Source organism: Brienomyrus brachyistius, unplaced genomic scaffold, assembly GCF_023856365.1.
Source record: "Brienomyrus brachyistius isolate T26 unplaced genomic scaffold, BBRACH_0.4 scaffold39, whole genome shotgun sequence".
Lineage (NCBI taxonomy): Eukaryota > Metazoa > Chordata > Actinopteri > Osteoglossiformes > Mormyridae > Brienomyrus > Brienomyrus brachyistius.
Genome location: NW_026042314.1, coordinates 1,543,898 through 1,562,099, shown reverse-complemented (window position 1 = coordinate 1,562,099; position 18,202 = coordinate 1,543,898). Strand labels below are relative to the sequence as shown.

At 42.3% G+C, this 18,202-nt stretch overlaps 1 protein-coding gene across 1 annotated transcript; it reads left to right on the top strand.

Moving 5' to 3' along the window:
- The first annotated feature begins 5,205 nt into the window (after positions 1–5,205).
- LOC125722497 (uncharacterized) lies at positions 5,206–8,780 on the top strand. The gene is made up of 2 exons (XM_048998684.1): positions 5,206–5,785; positions 7,316–8,780. The coding sequence occupies exons 1-2, from the start codon at positions 5,748–5,750 to the stop codon at positions 8,079–8,081; spliced, it is 804 nt and encodes a 267-aa protein (XP_048854641.1). The 5' UTR covers positions 5,206–5,747; the 3' UTR covers positions 8,082–8,780.
- Positions 8,781–18,202: the final 9,422 nt, after the last annotated feature.

The following is an 18,202-nucleotide window of genomic DNA, read 5'->3' as shown; positions in this document are numbered from 1 at the left end:
CAAAAACTGCTTCAACACAGTTTGTTTTGCAGATTCTGTATAGCAGCTTTAATATAGAGAGAACACAACTTCCAGATTGTATGAGTAAAATTAGGATCTTTTTCTGTCAGTTTAACAGTTTCTGTTTTGCCTGTCACTGACTATTCCCTGTTTGTTTTCTTACCTGGTTCTTCCTGACCTTGTACTTTCTCCTCACTGTCTGCTCTTTCCTCTCTCCCTCTTTGAACTGACAATCATACACAAATAGATTGTATTCAATTAGATAAAGAAATTACATTAATATAAAAAATACTATTAACATCACTAATAAAAAAACTCTTCTCTCAGTGTACTTTCAATCAAAAGGCAAATAACCAAACCACGTGTACATTTAATAAAATATATGACTATTTAAACACTGATCCAACATTATTCTTGATTGACAGATCATGATCTTCTACTTTTACCTGAATGCCCGTCCTTTTTTTTAATATCCATTATGAACCTGGCTGTCTTTCTGTGCAAAATACACACACACACACACACACACACACCAGAAGTTATAAAGTTAATGGGCATCCAGTCAGTTAGCTACCTTAGGTTTAATATTCGGAACATGAAAAAATAACCAGCTTCTCTCGTTCCATTTCAAAGAGGACTGGTGAAACGGTTGGCAATTTAAGTTTGTAGATTTAGGCTATATAAATTTCAATGGGAGCAACAGGACGGTCAAAATGTTGCTGATTTTCCGACAGAGTAGGGCGGATTGTAGGGTAGCAAACATCGTCAGAAAACGTGTTTTCAAAACTGCAGTTTACCTGTGAAGGTAATGTTTTTCAGCTAATAAGAGACATGGTCAGACTCCTACTACCAAACTATATAAAGAAAGAGTTACTGAAGGTTAAATGCAGCTAACATGTCCTGTTTTAAGCCAAGTACTCACACCACCGCTGCAATGCGTCTCAGCCACCATTGCGCTGGAGCCAGTCAGAGTAGCGGAGAGTGAAGCTGGAACGAACCATTTTTCGGGGCTGGGGGGGGGTATCTATACTAGTTATTGAAATATTACATCTGAATGATTTTTCATATTTTAATACTGTCTCACATAAACAGCATGAACTGTCAAAAAAAGTTAGAAATCTTTAGAAATCCTTGGGGGTGCTTTTATTCATTTTGGGGGTGCTGAAGCAGCCCCAAAAATGGGCTAAAACCGCCCCTGGGCAGGACCCTGTTAACCCTAATCCAGGCAAAGTTACAGGGTCCTCTCTGTTTCTCTTCATAGGGGTCTTTGCAGACATCCAGACATGAGCTTGTTTTGCTCAGTGAGTAACACCATGGCCCCACAATTACGGAGCTGTGAGTTCAGTTCTGACCCTGACAAAAAATCAGCATAATGTTGCAAATTTTCTGTGTTCACTAGTTTCCATCAACAGACTGTGTGAACTGTGACTGTGTGTATACTACTCTGGGTACCTTGGGTCCTGTTGTAAGCTCCCAGCACAGCAGTTCCCTGTACTGGAGAAGCAGTAATGGAATATGAATGGGAATCTACAGTAGATGTACTGTTTACAGTGAAATGTAGTTTAGAAAAAGAGAGAATGTCAACCTTGAGAGGATCACTTACCTCAGCAGTGACATTCATGTCTCTCGTGCCTCTTCCTATCATGTCAGTAGATGGATTGGGAGAGCATGGGGGTCATGTAGTCGCTGGAATGGGGTCTGTGGCACTCCTGATATTTTTGTAAGACGGTGAAGGTCTTTAGACTCCTGGTGCTGCTTATTTTGCTGTGTGGCTGCTAGACATGGACGTTATCCAGTGACCAGAGATGAAGACTGGACTCCTTTGGTACTGTGTCTCTTCGGAGAATCCTTGGGTACCAGTGGTTTGACTTCGTGTCAAATGAGCGGTTGCTCAGGGAGTCCCGCGTGAGTCAGGTTACCTGCATTGTAAGTGTCAGGTACAGCACTATGACCATGTGGCATGATTCCCTGAGGGTGATCCAGCTCGCAGGGTCCCTACTACCCTATTCCAGTGCAATCTCCCCAACCTGACCTGACCTGATCTGAAATTAAGGTAGTGGTCCAAGCTGTAGGTTTACTGACAGACCACTGTAGGTCCTTATCAATGAAGTGTACCATTCTATCAAGACTGAGGATAATAAGTAATATAATTCAAGTGCTATAATAGTACCCTCAAACAGTGATCCTCCTTTATTGGTCTGTAACATACAATATTGCCTGCCCAAGAGCCCACTGGAGCAGGCTCTCAGGAAATATAAAAGAGCTTTGTGGGTGGAGATGTGATCTTTCCACATGATTTCAAGTGAAAACATGAAAAGTCATCTTTAAAACGAAGGCTTTCGCTATTGCAAATGTCACACTATTTAAGGTCTCAGGAAGTCTAGGGGAAGCACAAATATATAGTGCATATAGCTGTGTCTCACATAAAAAGGTTGTGCATACTCTGCTCATATTGTTCAAAATGGAGTAACACTTTGCCATGAATTTTTAATTTTAGTATGAGCCCATATAGTTAAGTCTTGACTGTTTACACGTAAACACTTAAAAAAGATATAGCTGAGGTCCTGGATTCAGTCTCCTGCATTTTCTCTCTAACCCCCTCAAATCCTTGCAGGGATTAATTCAGTATGTTTTAACAACATATAAAAAGAGCAGATGAGTTAGGAGCAACACTTTACTTGAGGGGGCACAAATAATGTCGTAGTATATCCATCCATCTATTTTCCAAACCGCTTATCCTACTGGGTCGCGGGGGGTCCGGAGCCTATCCCGGAAGCAATGTGCACAAGGCAGGGAACAACCCAGGATGAGGGGCCAGCTCGTCGCAGGGCACACTCACACACCATTCACTCTCACACACACACCTACGGGCAATTTAGCAACTCCAGTTAGCCTCAGCATGATTTTGGACTGTGGGGGGAAACCCCACGACGACATGGGGAGAACATGCAAACTCCACACACATGTGACCCAGGCGGAGACTCGAACCCGGGTCCCAGAGGTGTGAGGCAACAGTGCTAACCAGTGCACCTGTCAGAGTTCGCTGGTTAAAGCGGGTAGTGCGCACAGGCTGACAAGCGGGCAGGAAGCAGGCGGAGTACGGGGAAAACGAGGATTTATTCGGGATCGGGACGGAGCAGACAGCACTAAGACTAACTAACATCAATGACAGACCAGAAATTAAGGCAAGACATGGACTGAAATAGATGAGATTGGGCGAAAATAATTGGACACAGCTGGGCAAGATCAGGGAAGCACACATGGGTAATCAGGGGGCGTGACACACACGAGGATCGTACGAGCCGGGCATGACAGCACCACCATGCCGCCCCTGAAGTAGTACACTCTTACTTAATTTATTAATTAACCAGAAAGTATTAGTTATATACTGATCCCACGTTCGTTCATTCTTAATCATAAGTTAGTGTATTTGTTCATCATTTGTACTTGAGTAGTTACTGAGTTATTACTGAGTAATGTGTATTTGAACAATATAAAATATAATAATATATGTGCTATAAATCAACAAACCATTGTCCTTTCCTTTTATCCACTGCAGGGCTGCAGGAAGCAGCATACAGAGGAAATGCCTTGGGTGGGATGGTAGCCCGGATCAGGGCTCACATACTGGCTCACATGTGGGCAATGAAGAAGTAGCACTTCACGTGTACGGGAGAAAAACAGCAGCCAGAGGAATCCTATGCAATCTCAGTGAGAATAAACTCCCCAGACCCAGGACTGGGGCAGGAATTGCAGGATTCTCCTCTAGCATTTATTTTGGCATACTGTATTTATTGCTATTATCCTTGGTACATGTTTATATTTGCAAATAATTGAAATTGAAATAAACATGATTGTTATTCATCCATCCTCGTACCGCATATCCTGGAGACGAGGGCCTGGAGCTTATCCCAGGTAGCATAGGACACAATGGTATACTTTTGGATGGGATGCCAGTCCATTGCAGGGAATGCACTCACTCACACACTGTGGGCAATTTAGAGATGACAGTCTATTGTTATTAGGATACCTATAGTTTTTAGTAGTTTTCACTATTATTATGCTTTTTGCCATGGGAGTCTATGGCAGCCCATAGAGCTGATTGGCAACTTTTTTGAAATTTGGCACATCGATAGAGGTCAGTTCCAACTATTCATACCAAATTTGGGTTCAATCCATCCATCACTCTAGCGCCACCCTCAGGCCAAATTTCAAGAAATGTTTTTGGCTTATTCTCTTTCTTATCATTGTATGATTATGCTATTTACTTTTAAGTATTAGCATTACCTGTCTTGGTGACATCCCATAATACAGCTCTGATGACCTGATCACATATAAAACACTTCCCACGCAGCACATTATGCTTTATTATCTATTTATTATTCAAACATCAAACTTTAATGACGTCAATGTATATCCCTGACATAAATCACTGACGTGAAGCTATGGACATCATATTTAACTAGCTGACGTTTTAGTATTTTATATAGCAAGATGGGTGCAAATCTATCTTAGTGTATCACTTAGTTTCGGCAGTGGTTTTGCTATATAGAGTCCATCGTCATGATCCCATAGTTAGCGGAAGCGAAAATAGTGTAATTAGTACAAGTACTAAAGAAATGTAATGTAATGTAATACCGAACAGCTTTCAAAAATGCGGTACCAGAATACGTTTTTGGCACCGGTATCCCGCGCAGCATCAGTCTGCCTGAGATATTTGATAAAGTGTGGATCTTCCTATACGTGCAGCACGAATAAATAAAAACCTCTGCTTTGTATACTTGACAAATCTGTGTGTGTCATCATACTCAAAACCGCCCCAAATAAGCCACGAAATTAACCATGAATTCTACCCTACTGTGGTACACAGCTTTGCTTCTTATGTTTCTTTCACACAAAAAGTTGCAGGTTGACGACAAAACGTGCTCGCGTCCGGACCAGTAAGTGCAACACGGGGGCAGAACTGGGGAGGGGGGCGGGATGCGATCGTGCTCGGTTGCCGTATAAGGCAGCCGGGCCCAGTGTGGTACGCGCTTAGTCTAATTACAGGTTCTTGTGGGAAGCTTGTGTGACGTATAACCTTGTTCATATCAGGATTTGGGCTGGTTGCGAGCGCGATCGCACGGGCAGGAAACAGGCAGGCAGAACACGGGGGAACTGGGATTTATTAGCACTAAAACGGGACGAAGCACGAACATCGACTAACTAACATCAATGACGGACCAGGAACGAAAGCAAGACATGGACTGAAATAGACAGGACTGGGCGAAAATAATCGGACACAGCTGGGTATAATGGGGAAGCACACGTGGATAATCAGGGGGGCATGGCACACATGAGGATCGTACGAGCTGGGCGTGACAGTTCGACATACTGATCGCTATGTATCGCGATACAACAGTTTGCAATGTTACCAAAGTGTCATTTTATAATTCCCATATTAAACAAGTTACCGTGCATAGTGCTTTGGGGAGAGACAGACTCCAAGAGTGCAGTTCATTTCACGTGTCTTTAAGTCATTGTCTGATATTATCCAGAGCTGAATGTGTGATTCATGCTTACTACTATATTCTTGCTTTGCAGTTCTTACACAATTTTTTTCTTATTTACTTCTATTAGTAAATAAAAAACTTATAAAACTGTCATTATTATATAACAACTATACGTATTATGATGTTATTATTTAGTTATGTTGTTGCTTGGTTACATTTGATGCCTCCGCACGTGGGAAGCTACCGGTTTGAAAGATGCGGCTTCACTTGCTTTTCTGCACCAAGATGGCAAGGTACGTTGCATTTCTGCTCCCATTTTATCGTATAACTTATCTTATTATTTAGTATCTGTCTTTGTATGTACAGTGGTACCTCGACCCACGAACAGTCCTGATCACGAATAAATCGAGTTACGAACCAGATGTTCCAAAATGTATTGTACCGGTTGTCGAACCGTGTTTCGGGCCGCGAACACACAAACGTCCCGAAAAGGGTCCAATGAAAGCTCCCCAAAGAACCACCCGAAACGCGAAGAAATGTCCAGTATAATAATAAAAGAAAATCATATTTTCGAAATTACTGCATTTGACTGTTACTTAGTCTTTTAATGTTGATTGTTTAGTTTTTTGGGGGGATGTTTCGTGGTTCTTTTCCGTGTTTTGGCGTCTTTTGAGCTACCAGCGTATGCTCAGTTTTAATGTTTTATTTAATTTAGCATTTGTTAGCATGTAAATGTAAATGTATGCTCTCAGTTATATGTGCACAGTCTGTAATGATTTGATTGTATGGTAGGGGGTGTTGAGTTGTACTGCGCGTGCTCGAAGTGTATATATGTATGTATAGAGTGACCTAAAGAGAAAGTCGGCGATATGTCCTAGTTCATGGTGAATAACGTGTTGTGTGAACTTATTTTTCCATTTATAAATCCTCTATTATTGTTAGTCTTCTCCCGATTTTCTTACCGCTGCACCGACAGTTTGACGTGCCAACAGCATTATTTGTTACAAGTAAGGTTATTTTAATTTAAGTCTATATTCTTGGTCGCGTTCTCCCCATGTCGTCGTGGGCTTTCCTCCGGGTACTTGCTAAATTGCCCGTAGGAGTGCATGTGTGAATGGTGTGTGAGTGTGCCCTGCAATGGGCTGGCCCCCCCATCCTCGATTTTTCCCTGCCTTGTGCCCATTGCTTCCGGGATAGGCAACCCAGTAGGATAAGCGGTTTGGAAAATGGATGGATGGATTCTTGATCACAGAAAAATATAAAAAATTGAAGGAAATGCAGCGTTTCTGAGGTTTAAACATATTGAACATAATACATATTTACATTATTTGAAATGGGAGAAATTGATTGAGGTCACGCACTTTTCAGGTCAGGAACTAAGTTCGTGAGCCGAGGTATGACTGTATATTGAAATATGTTTGTGTAAAATTCAGTATATTGTTTGGATTATATTTAAATTTTATGTGCAGGTTAGTTAGTGTCATATGCAGGGTTGCCAACCCTCACTCAAGATGTCTTGTAGTCAATCTGTTTTGTTCCATTATAAACCTAAAATTAGCTCCATCAAAAGTGTTGGGGTAGTCTGCAAACCCTCCAGACTATTTACAAGGTAGTAAGACTGTTACACATATGGAGATGAATGTGCAGACTTGTCTGGAATTGAGAATCTCACACCAGCCAGCTGACCAAAGATAGCAGCTCTGCCTGTGCAGTAATGCGGTTGTTGATTGGGAAGGTGTGGGTCAGTGCAGAAGTGTAGTCCACATGTCAGGAGTGACTGACAGCTCCATTGCATTGCCTGTATGTTGTTTTTCCTCATTCAGAATCAGACGAATGGAGAAAGCTGTTTGCTGGAGCGATGACAGATACTGGGCAACTTGGGACAAGTGGGGAGAGGTGATTGACTGGGGAGATGAGAAAGAGCTGTGCTCCCCAGCAGAATCACCTTCTGACCAGGCTGACAGTTCCACTGAGTCACATTCCCGAAGGCGAATTGCCAAGGCAGTTAGCTGGACGGATGATGCTTATTGGGCAGCCTGGGACAAGTGGGAAGAGATCATCTGCTGGGGTGATGAAGAGGAGTGCTCCCAAGTAACTCCACCCACTAGCCAGCTTGGGAGGGATAAGGGGATAGATGTACATGGGTTGGAGGCTTTTGTGATGAATAACAGGACAATCTCCATAAAGCCTGTAGACAACCATCGAGACAGTCTGGAGATAGGAGCTGTGCTGGTAGACCTCTGCCAGTTTGATCTCGAATATTTAGATCAAAGTAAATTTGATTTTGAAATTGTACAAGTACAAATTGGAGAAGTCAAAGTGGAGGAGACTAGAGAAAAGGCTTTTGAAAAAGCATTTGAATTGGAAATTGTGGATGTGGCAGTAGAAGTTATAAACAGTGAATTCCAGCTGAATGCTATAAATTTGGATATTGTTGAAACTAAGGTGGACAAATTATTATTGGAAGAACTGATCGTTGGCGATTTAGAAGCAGGCAATGTGAAGGTGTCAGTGTCAAATGGCAATGTGGTGAAGGTACCCTTAAGGTACCCTTCACCACAGAGGAACAGAAGGACCAGGCAACCTTAGACCATACTCTCTGGTGGTTGACTCGTGGCAACTGGACTTGTCTCTGAAAGTTAGAAACGTTTCGCTGCTCATCGAAGCAGCTTCTTCAGACTGAGGGAGGTAGTAAGTGTCCACATATTTATCCTCCTGGGTAAGTAGTCTAAGGGGGCTCGTTGAGTGAAACAAAGTGGGGGGGGGGAGTTGCGGGTAGATGTAACCAGTCCCTCCTACTCCAATAGAGTGGGTCGTTAAGGGTGGTCCACCCGGTGGAGGTGTGAATTGGGTCTGTTTTTTTCCTGGGAATTATTTTTGTTTTGGCAAATGATGAGAGGGCCGCAGGTTAAATTGGAGACAGATTGTGCCTAATGCCTCTACCTCTGTTGAGTGAGGGGTTGTGCATTTGCACATGCAAAGCTGCTTGGACGAGCGGTGAAACGTTTCTACTTTTCAGAGAGGTACAATGTCTTTGGATGTCTTTTGTCTTGTGCAGTCTGGGAGTTGACTGAATGCTGGGGCGGGGGTAGCTTTTCCTTTGTAGTGGGGTCCGGTGGGGCGCCTTGGGCTCTGTGGGGCCCGGTGGTGCTGCTGCCTTGGGCCCCGGTCTGGATGGGCCTGGGCCCCCCTCCCTGGATGGATTTCGGGGAACGGGGAGTGCCTATGGGGGTCAGCGGGGGAGCTGGCTCCGGGGGGGGAGGTATTTTGCCCCCCCCCCCATTCCTTTCCTCCCCATCCCTAAATGCTTCCCTCCTCCCGCTCCATCACACCACCTCACATGTAGGGCTTTGAGGTGTAGGTGCGTTGCTGGGATGCAGGGTAGGTATTCCTCCTCTGTCCCCTCGCGACCACCTGTACCTCATTCATACACTACAACGTAGACACTCTCATTACTTACTCTCTCATGACACATACATTTAGGGCGTTGGGGATGGGCACACAGAATGGCATCCAGAGGGCGGTCTGTTCATTCAGCCTTACCTCTGGTGCCAGGGCCCACATCTCAATTTTAATCACACATAGACATTGAGGGCTCTGGGGAGAGGCCGAGCTAACACCAGCTGTTGGTCGGCAGGGGGTGGTTAGTGCCATGCCCTTCACCTGTTTTAAAAGCACTTTAGAACAACACACACCAACACCACATTTGAGCGGGCGAAGGGGGGCATGGGGTCTTTTCACACCCCCGTTCCCTGTTCACCATTTGGGGCTGAGAGGAAGAACTGGCCGTCTGGTCGGGGTCTGGGCTGGTGGGCTTCTCGGCTGCTGCGGGGTCCGGGGTGATCTATTGGTCTCCTCGCCAGAGGAAAAATAGGGGTCCACATAGAGTATATATGGGGAGTGAGAGTATGTGTACAGCGTTCATTTCTGTGTGTCTCTATGTTGGGTGAATGTGTAAATATTTGTTTATGTCTGCATGAGGGTGGGAACGTATGCTTGTATATGTGTGTGCCTGTTTGTCTATACACACGTGTCAGGTTGGGTCCTAGACTCCACCTGAAATAACATCTCGGGCACAATAAAGTGGTCCTCCGCAGAGGGGGGGTGGTGGAGGGAAAAAAAAAAAAAAAAAAGCTTGTGACCCACCGACCGATTTCTTATTTGATTACTGTTGTTCCTTGTCTTGTTTTTGACCCCTCGTGGTCTGCTTTTGTTTTTATTAGTGTCTCTAGTGTTTATCCCCTTTCCTCCTTTGAATCCCTGAGTGAGTCGTCCACTCTCTGTTTCTGCTTGCTCCATGCCACGCTGTCGCTCTCAATCCGCCCTGGACCTGTGACAGTATTTCTGTTTTTGCTTTTGTTTGGACGTACTGAGTTTAGGATACCTAGCTTAGAAGGAATAGTTTAGCCTGTCATGTGTAACATTGTTAAATGTTCTGATATCAGTGTTATGTCACAGTACCAGAAACTTAAAATGGTACATTTTGTTTTCGTTTTGTTTTCTTGCAATTACTACATACAAATGTTTAATGTTTTGCTGACATCTAATTAGAAAATAAATGCATTTATGCTTTAAATGATCTTTTTGTTGTCTTCAATCATTTCAACAGGTGAAAATGACCTGAAATCAATGAGTTTGAACACTGGACACTACATTCCGTGTTTGTGTATAAAGTCATGTTTAGCGTACATGTGAGTTCATTCGTATCCTTTTCCCCAGAGACAAAAAGTAGGCCAGGCTAATGGGAGAAAAAACACACAAATATATAGACCTAATGTCAGTGTATTATTCATGAGGTTTTGTAATATCTGAGACCAAATTAAACTTAATCTGTGTATTTAATGGATTTATGTGCTATTGCTACTGGTTTAATTGGTAAATAGGCCTTTTTCCAAGCAATTGAATATTTAAATGGGAATGTTTTACGTTATTGATTTAGCTTTAATCATGAAGTACCAAGCTTGATATCAATCCATGTCTAATGTGACATATTCAGGACATGCAAAGTCTATACACATAGGCACAGACTATGGCTGGGATTCGTGTGGCCTACCCTGCAGATGGGAGGCCAACACTGCATGGTATATATTCTTTAAATTTATTTAATATTAGTTACATAATTACTCATATAGACCATGTTAATACTTAATAGTGCATATTATATATAGTGAAAATTATACTCTCATTTGACATTAATGTGTGAAGTGCATGTAAGTATGGAATATCCATCCATTGGCTGTAGTACTTATCCTATTCAAGGTCAAAGCCAGAAGCTATGGATGCAAGACTGAGACAACAGGAACTGACCCTGACAGGAAGCTCATCTCATAATGATATTCCCCACACCGTGCTACTTCTTGCAGAGCTTTGCTGGGGTAGGTGGTGTGGCTATCATACCAGCCGGCGACGCATCCAGTTAGGATGCTCTTGATGACACAGTTATAAAGTGTCCTGAGGATAAGGGGACTTGTGCCACACCTTTTAGCTCGTCGGAGGTAGAAGGGCCGCTGCTATGCATTTAAGTTTTTCCCAATATGATAAATGTAGCGTGGAAAAAGTAACCATATCAGTTTACATGGGCTTCTACAGGGGGTTAAGTATCCATCCATCCATTTTCTGAAGCCACTTAATTCCAACTGGGGTTGCCTGGGGACTGGAACCTATCCCAAGAACACTGGGCACAAGTGGGAACCACCCCTGGGGAATCACCAACACACCACAGGGTGTGGGATAGGCCCCGGACCCAGTGGGATAAGCGGTCAAGAAAATGAATGGATGGATTGTCTTAGTACCCAGCCTCATAAGTGAAACCTGAGGAACTTTTGACTTGCAAAGCGATTTGTCCATCACATTCAAATGATTTTGATGGTGATGCCGCCAATCACTGTGTGTTAACATATCTCAGCAATTCTTTGGTGGTTTGAGGCCAAACTTGGTATTTTTACTTGGGGCCACACCTTTGGGGAGTGCATCAAATTCTGTGTCATTTAACCACTGGGGTGGGACACGTTTCATTGACCTACAACATTTTTTCTAAGACATTTTGATGTATTGGCCTTTCAAAAGTGGTTGCTATGACTGGGGATTGTCAGGATTTGTCAGTGTTTTTTGTAGCCTTTTGATCACCTTCATATCTATTCATAGACATCGTTTTTAAATGTGCAACAACATGGATTATTTATGACTGTGAAAGTCATGACAGCCAGCTGATCGGCAGATTTATTTGCAAAGCCTTCACTACATAAAGTTCGTACCTCAATTCTTTTCATCTTTCCCAGCTAACGGCCTCCAGATTCTACCAGTAGTACAGAAGTACAGAGTAGCACTTGGTCACACTTTAAAGTGCAGTTCAGTCTTTAAAAAATCAACTAGCTAAAGTGTGATTTTGATGATGTTACCACATGTTATATAGTAGTTAAGAAATTGAAGTCATTTTGGATAAAAGCGTCTGTTAAATGCTGCACATGTAAACCGAATGAATGTAAACCCAAATTAAATAATAAGACAGTGCCCTAAATTAAAAACTAATAGACGGAGGAGTGTAACTGCTGTTAGGATCAGTTATGCTGCTTTACATTTATTTAATTAATTTAAATATAAGAATGATTTAAACATAACTGAACCCGCAGCATTATTTGATTTAAATGAAGAATTTAGTAATTAACATGATTATAATTAAAGGCATACGTTTGTAAGGAGCTTTCTAGTATTTCTATAGAGGAACTAATCTGGCGTTTGAGTTGTGGTCTGGTGAGTTTTGCTGGTGACATTTTCGTTCCGATCAGGTAAGCGCGGGACTTGTTATGAGGCTGAGAAAGTGTTTTAATTTATAAGTGTCAATATTCATGGAGATTGGAGTTATTGTATAAGCTGCAGTCATAAGTTTTATTTCTTTAACTCCTCTTGAATTATCAAGAGGTATGAGATTTTATGTCCAATTTGCAAGTTAATGGCGTGAGCGAGCTGTATTCTTGTTTGTCTTTGGTTATTTTTAGGAGGATGCCTGTGTTTTTGCTGATTAATTTTATGATTTATGTGCTTTTTTTATCTAGTTCTCACGGCATGCCTGACCGGATAGATATATGAATAAATGCCCGTGATCAGAGATCAACTTGTGTTCGTTATTGAGGGGAGTTACAAGTGGAGGGGGCGCCACGGTGGCCTCATAGGAAAGTTACGTATCATCATCGTCATCATCATCGTCATCATCATCATCCATCCATCCATCCATTTTCCAAACCGCTTATCCTACTGGGTCACGGGCGTCTGGAGCCTATCCCAGAAGCAATGGGCATGAGGCAGGGAACAACCCAGGATGGGGGGCCAGCCCATCGCAGGGCACACTCACACACCATTCACACACACATGCATTCCTCCGGGCAATTTAGCAAGTCCAATTAGCCTCAGCATGTTTTTGGACTGTGGGGGGAAACTGGAGTACCCGGAGGAAACCCCACGACGACATGGGGAGAACATGTCTGCAGAAAATCTCCCTGGAAATCACCAACTTAGGGCACCGTCTTTAGGTTTACATTCATTCGGTTTACATATGCAGCATTTAACAGATGCTTTTATCCCAAATGATTCCTATTTCCTAACTACAGGGGACAGTCTGGCTGGAGCCACTTGGGGTTAAGGGTCTTGCTCAGGGACCCAATGGTGGTAGTGCTGGACATAGGTTTCAAACCCACCATCACCTGTTAGCCCAGCAGCGAGTATCCTACCACTAGGCCACCACCACCATCTTTAGGTAAAACAACAGAGCAATAGACAATATTGTATTAATTACTAATTAATTAAGTAATTTTTTTTTGTCAGAAATGTGTTAGTAGGTAAGAAAGACATTAAGTAATGCTTAATCTTGTATGACTTCATTGGGTGTTAAGGGGCATGCTTCAGGATTTACTGATGTGTACATTGTTAATAAATGCATTAACTCATGGTTACTTTGGCATTCATTTCTTAATATATGCTTATTTGTTGACCAGTATTGTAAAGTGTTATGGACAAACCTGTCTCTGCCCTGGCCTCACTGAGGTCCATTTTGAAGTGAAGCTTCTCACCAGAATTTTCACAACACTTTCTCTAACAGTGAAACAACCTCTACAGTCTTTACAACCTCTAGTAGATCACTTACCTTCTTCCATCCAACCATCCATCCATCCATTTTCCAAACTGCTTATCCTACTGGGTTGCGGGGGGTCCGGAGCCTATCCTGGAAGCAATGGGCACGAAGAATGGAACAACCCAGGATGGGGGGCCAGCCCATCGCAGGGCACACTCACACACCATACACATGCACATTTAGCAACTCCAATTAGCCTCAGCATGTTTTTGGACTGTGGGGGGAAACCGGAGTACCTGGAGGAAACCCCACGACGACATGGGGAGAACGTGCAAACTCCACACACATGGAGCCATGAAGACTGTGAGGCAGCAGTGATAACCACAGCACCACCATGCAGGCCCTCAAAAGTGAATCGCTTCAGGAAATGTTTAAACAGACTCTCTACCAGCAGTCATACACATGAGGTCGCACCGCTGACAGGTGATCAGGGGAGGAAGCACAATGCCTCAGCATGCAGTGCAGGGGGGCTGCAGAGCAGCTACATAAATAAATCATCCATTCTTATTATTGTTAAAAACAATCCACTGCCAGTTCTGACAGTTAAAATGTGTCAAGGTTTCTAATGATTTGACTCCCTTAATAGAAATATTTTGTTACCCACCTCCATATAATAGTAATAGAATTTCTCTGATGTAGTTCGTAGTGTATTGCTAGAAGACACTGCAAATAATTTAATCTCAAACTTTTTTCTTTTTTATTCCCTCATATTAACTGGGGAGTCAGAGTGCAGAAATACTAGCATTCAGATCTTTGGAATGGTTCCTGTAACATTCCTTTTATTTCATAAAACTGTTCAATTCATCAGACTTTATGAAAACTGCTATAGACAGACACGTTTGTAGTATTCTTTGAACATATATATTTAACCCCAACAGGATAACCATTCCTCAGACACAGCTGGACCTCTTATTTCACGTCTGCCTTGGGGGGTGAGTTTCAGTTTGCCGAGATAATCACACAGAGACACATTCTGCAGGTAAGTAGTGTTTTAAGAAGCGTTTAAATAAAAATTGTACCAAGCTGATACATAGTTAAAGGTTTTGCAAAAATTGTGGTGGTCGTGATAAGGATCGGCAACTATTACACTGCAAAAAAGACCCATTTTACAGTAACTGTAAATGTAATGTTTTTAAAATAGATGTTTTTATTTACGAATAAATCTTCAGTTGTTTTTATATCTCTTACACACAGACACCTGCTGTACTTTGTCCCAACAAAAGTCAAGGGGGAATAAAATTTATACTATTGCATAAACACCTTTTAAGAGCAATTTTTTGATCTTCCATTTAATGTCATTGGAGTGCAATAATGTGCAAACTTGTTTATATATATATATCAACATTTAGAAAAGCACAAATGCCTTAGTATTAACTATTTGTACTGAATTGTGCGGGAGTGTATTGGGTGGGACTGAGCTTTTTTTAAAGCGTATATTTTCAAGTTTTTGGTGAAATATAAACAAGTTATGTGGAGCCATGTGCACACACAGTTTTATAAATATGGACTTGTTTTCTTAAGTGCAGTTTCATTCAGCCTTTAGAATCACTTATTTAAAGGCTTCAGGTGAGCTGTGATGTATAAAGCTTTGCTTTGAATAAATATGTCTATATACCTAAATTTGTTCTACACTCCATGAAACAAGCAGCAGCTGTAGCAGCCGAAGTGCAGACAGGGGCAGCAGCCCAAATGGCCTTTGACTGACTGTATAGATGTGACTGATTCAGTCAGACAACGGCTTTCATGTTTTCATTCATTTGTAAATGTGTGGTGTAAAACTGATTACAGTAACCAGAAAAGGCTTCATTTATTTCAAATTGGGAGAAGGTAGGGGCGGCATGGTGGTGCAGTGGTCAGCATTGTTGCCTCACACCTCTGGGATGCGGGTTCGAGTCTCCGCCTGGATTACATGTGTGCGGAGTTTGCATGTTCTCCCCGTGTCGTCGTGGGGTGTCCTCCGGGTACTCTGGTTTCCCCCCACAGTCCAAAAACATGCTGAGGCTAACTGGAGTTACTAAATTGCCCGTAGGAGTGCAAGTGTGAGTGAATGGTGTGTGAGTGTGCCCTGCTATGGGCTGGTCCCCCATCCTGGGTTGTTCCCTGCCTCGTGCCCATTGCTTCCGGGATAGGCTCCGGACCCCCGTGACCCAGAAGGATAAGCAGTTTGGAAAATGGATGGATTTTCTGCAGATATCATACCTTAAGCCTTTGTGAGGGTGTAGAGCAGCTTTGATGTGTTAGTACAGGAAGATACTTGGTACTCAGCCCTTAACGGTTCCACATCAGCTACATGGAAAGGCACAAAAACAAAGGTCTTGGAGCAGTTCTGTACAGAAACGTTTGCTTTAAGTCAAAACTATAGTCAACTGCCACCAACACAAAAAACAGGCAATTTTGGCTTCTCATTCACATACCCATGGTCTAGATTGCTACATTCTCTGTTACACATATTTTACTTTTAATTACATACTTACTTCATCAATTAGTTAATAATGATGTGCCCCATCAAGTAAAGTCATGAAATTATCATTAATTAACAAACTATCAATTATTATTGGTACGGGTCATTAAGTAACTGGAAATAGGCAAACTTTTATTAAGCATACTTAGTTCACTCAAGGATAAATTCATAATAAAATGTCTTACCAAAAAATGAAATGACGCAAACATACATGCATGTCATTAACCAACATGTAGAGATCACATTCCCTTACCACTGTACAGCGTACATTTTACACGTCAATAAAAACTTTCACAAAGATTTTTTTTCTTGATTGGAGGGTAGAAATTACATTAACGTTTTGCTGAAAACAAACAAGCAAAATGAATGAAATAGTCCATATTACACTCTAGAAATTACCTTAAGTTTTCTGCTGCAAAGAACCAGCAAAAAAAAGACAGGGATCAAACAAAGAACATCAAGTGTCTTGAAAAAGCAATTTTTTTTTCTTAAAATAGACTCAAAATGAGAAGAGACACTTTTTGGTTAAAGTCAGGGCGGCCCGTGGCATAGGCAATATAGGCAAATGCTAAGGGCGACATCCATCCAGGGGGCGCCACAAACGGAAGAAAAAAAGTGTAACATTCCACTATTTTTAAAACTAGTTGGTATTAATGTCTTAACATGAAAAGAACAAGTCCACATGAATTTACCTGCTTAGCAAAGCCTATTATATAGTAGTAGTAATAATAATAATAATAATAATGATGATGATGGGGCGGCATGGTGGTGAGGTGGTTAGCACTGTTGCCTCACACCTCTGGGACCTGGGTTCGAGTCTCCACCTGGGTTACATGTGTGTGGAGTTTGCATGTTCTCCCCATGTCATCGTGGGGTTTCCGCCGGGTACTCCGGTTTCCCCCCACCCCCCAAATTTGATGATGATTTGATCAACAGCCTAGATTTCTAAAAAAGTTTTTTTTTATGGCTTTAAACACACCAAAGATATTACAAAATATAATACTATATAAGATATAAGATATTACAAAACCTCATGAATAATACACTGACATTAGGTCTATATATTTGTGTGTTTTTTTCCCACTAGCCTAGCCTACTTTTTGTCTCTGGGGAAAAGGATACGAATGAACTCGCATGTACGCTAAACATGACTTTATACACAAACACGGAATGTAGTGTCCAGTGTTCAAACTCATTGATTTCAGGTCATTTTCACCTGTTGAAATGATTGAAGACAACAAAAAGATCATTTAAAGCATAAATGCATTTATTTTCTAATTAGATGTCAGCAAAACATTAAACAATTGTATGTAGTAATTGCAAGAAAACAAAAAGAAAACAAAATGTACCATTTTAAGTTTCTGGTACTGTGACATAACACTGATATCAGCGCATTTAACAACGTTACACATGACAGGCTAAACTATTCCTTCTAAGCTAGATATCGTAAACTCAGTACGTCCAAACAAAAGCAAAAACAGAAATACTGTCACAGGTCCAGGGCGGATTGAGAGCGACAGCGTGTCATGGAGCAAGCAGAAACAGAGAGTGGACGACTCACTCAGGGATTCAAAGGAGGAAAGGGGAAAAACACTAGAGACACTAATAAAAACAAAAGCAGACCACGAGGGGTCAAAAACAAGACAAGGAACAACAGTAATCAAATAAGAAATCGGTCGGTGGGTCACAAGCTTTTTTTTTTTTTTTCCCTCCACCACCCCCCCTCTGCGGAGGACCACTTTATTGTGCCCGAGATGTTATTTCAGGTGGAGTCTAGGACCCAACCTGACACGTGTGTATAGACAAACAGGCACACACATATACAAGCATACGTTCCCACCCTCATGCAGACAGAAACAAATATTTACACATTCACCCAACATTTAGACACACAGAAATGAACGCTGTACACATACTCTCACTCCCCATGTATACTCTATGTGGACCCCTATTTTTCCTCTGGCGAGGAGACCAGAAGATCACCCCGGACCCCGCAGTAGCCGAGAAGCCCACCAGCCCAGACCCCGACCAGACGGCCAGCTCTTCCTCTCGGCCACCAGCCCCAAATGGGGAACAGGGAACGGGGGTGTGAAAAGACCCCATGCCCCCCTTCGCCCGCTCAGA

Coding starts and splice junctions, on each gene's coding strand:
- LOC125722497 (XM_048998684.1), top strand. CDS start 5,748: ATGCGGCTTCACTTGCTTTTCTGCACCAAGATGGCAAG. Junction 5,786..7,315: donor TTCTGCACCAAGATGGCAAG/GTACGTTGCATT, acceptor TTCCTCATTCAG/AATCAGACGAATGGAGAAAG.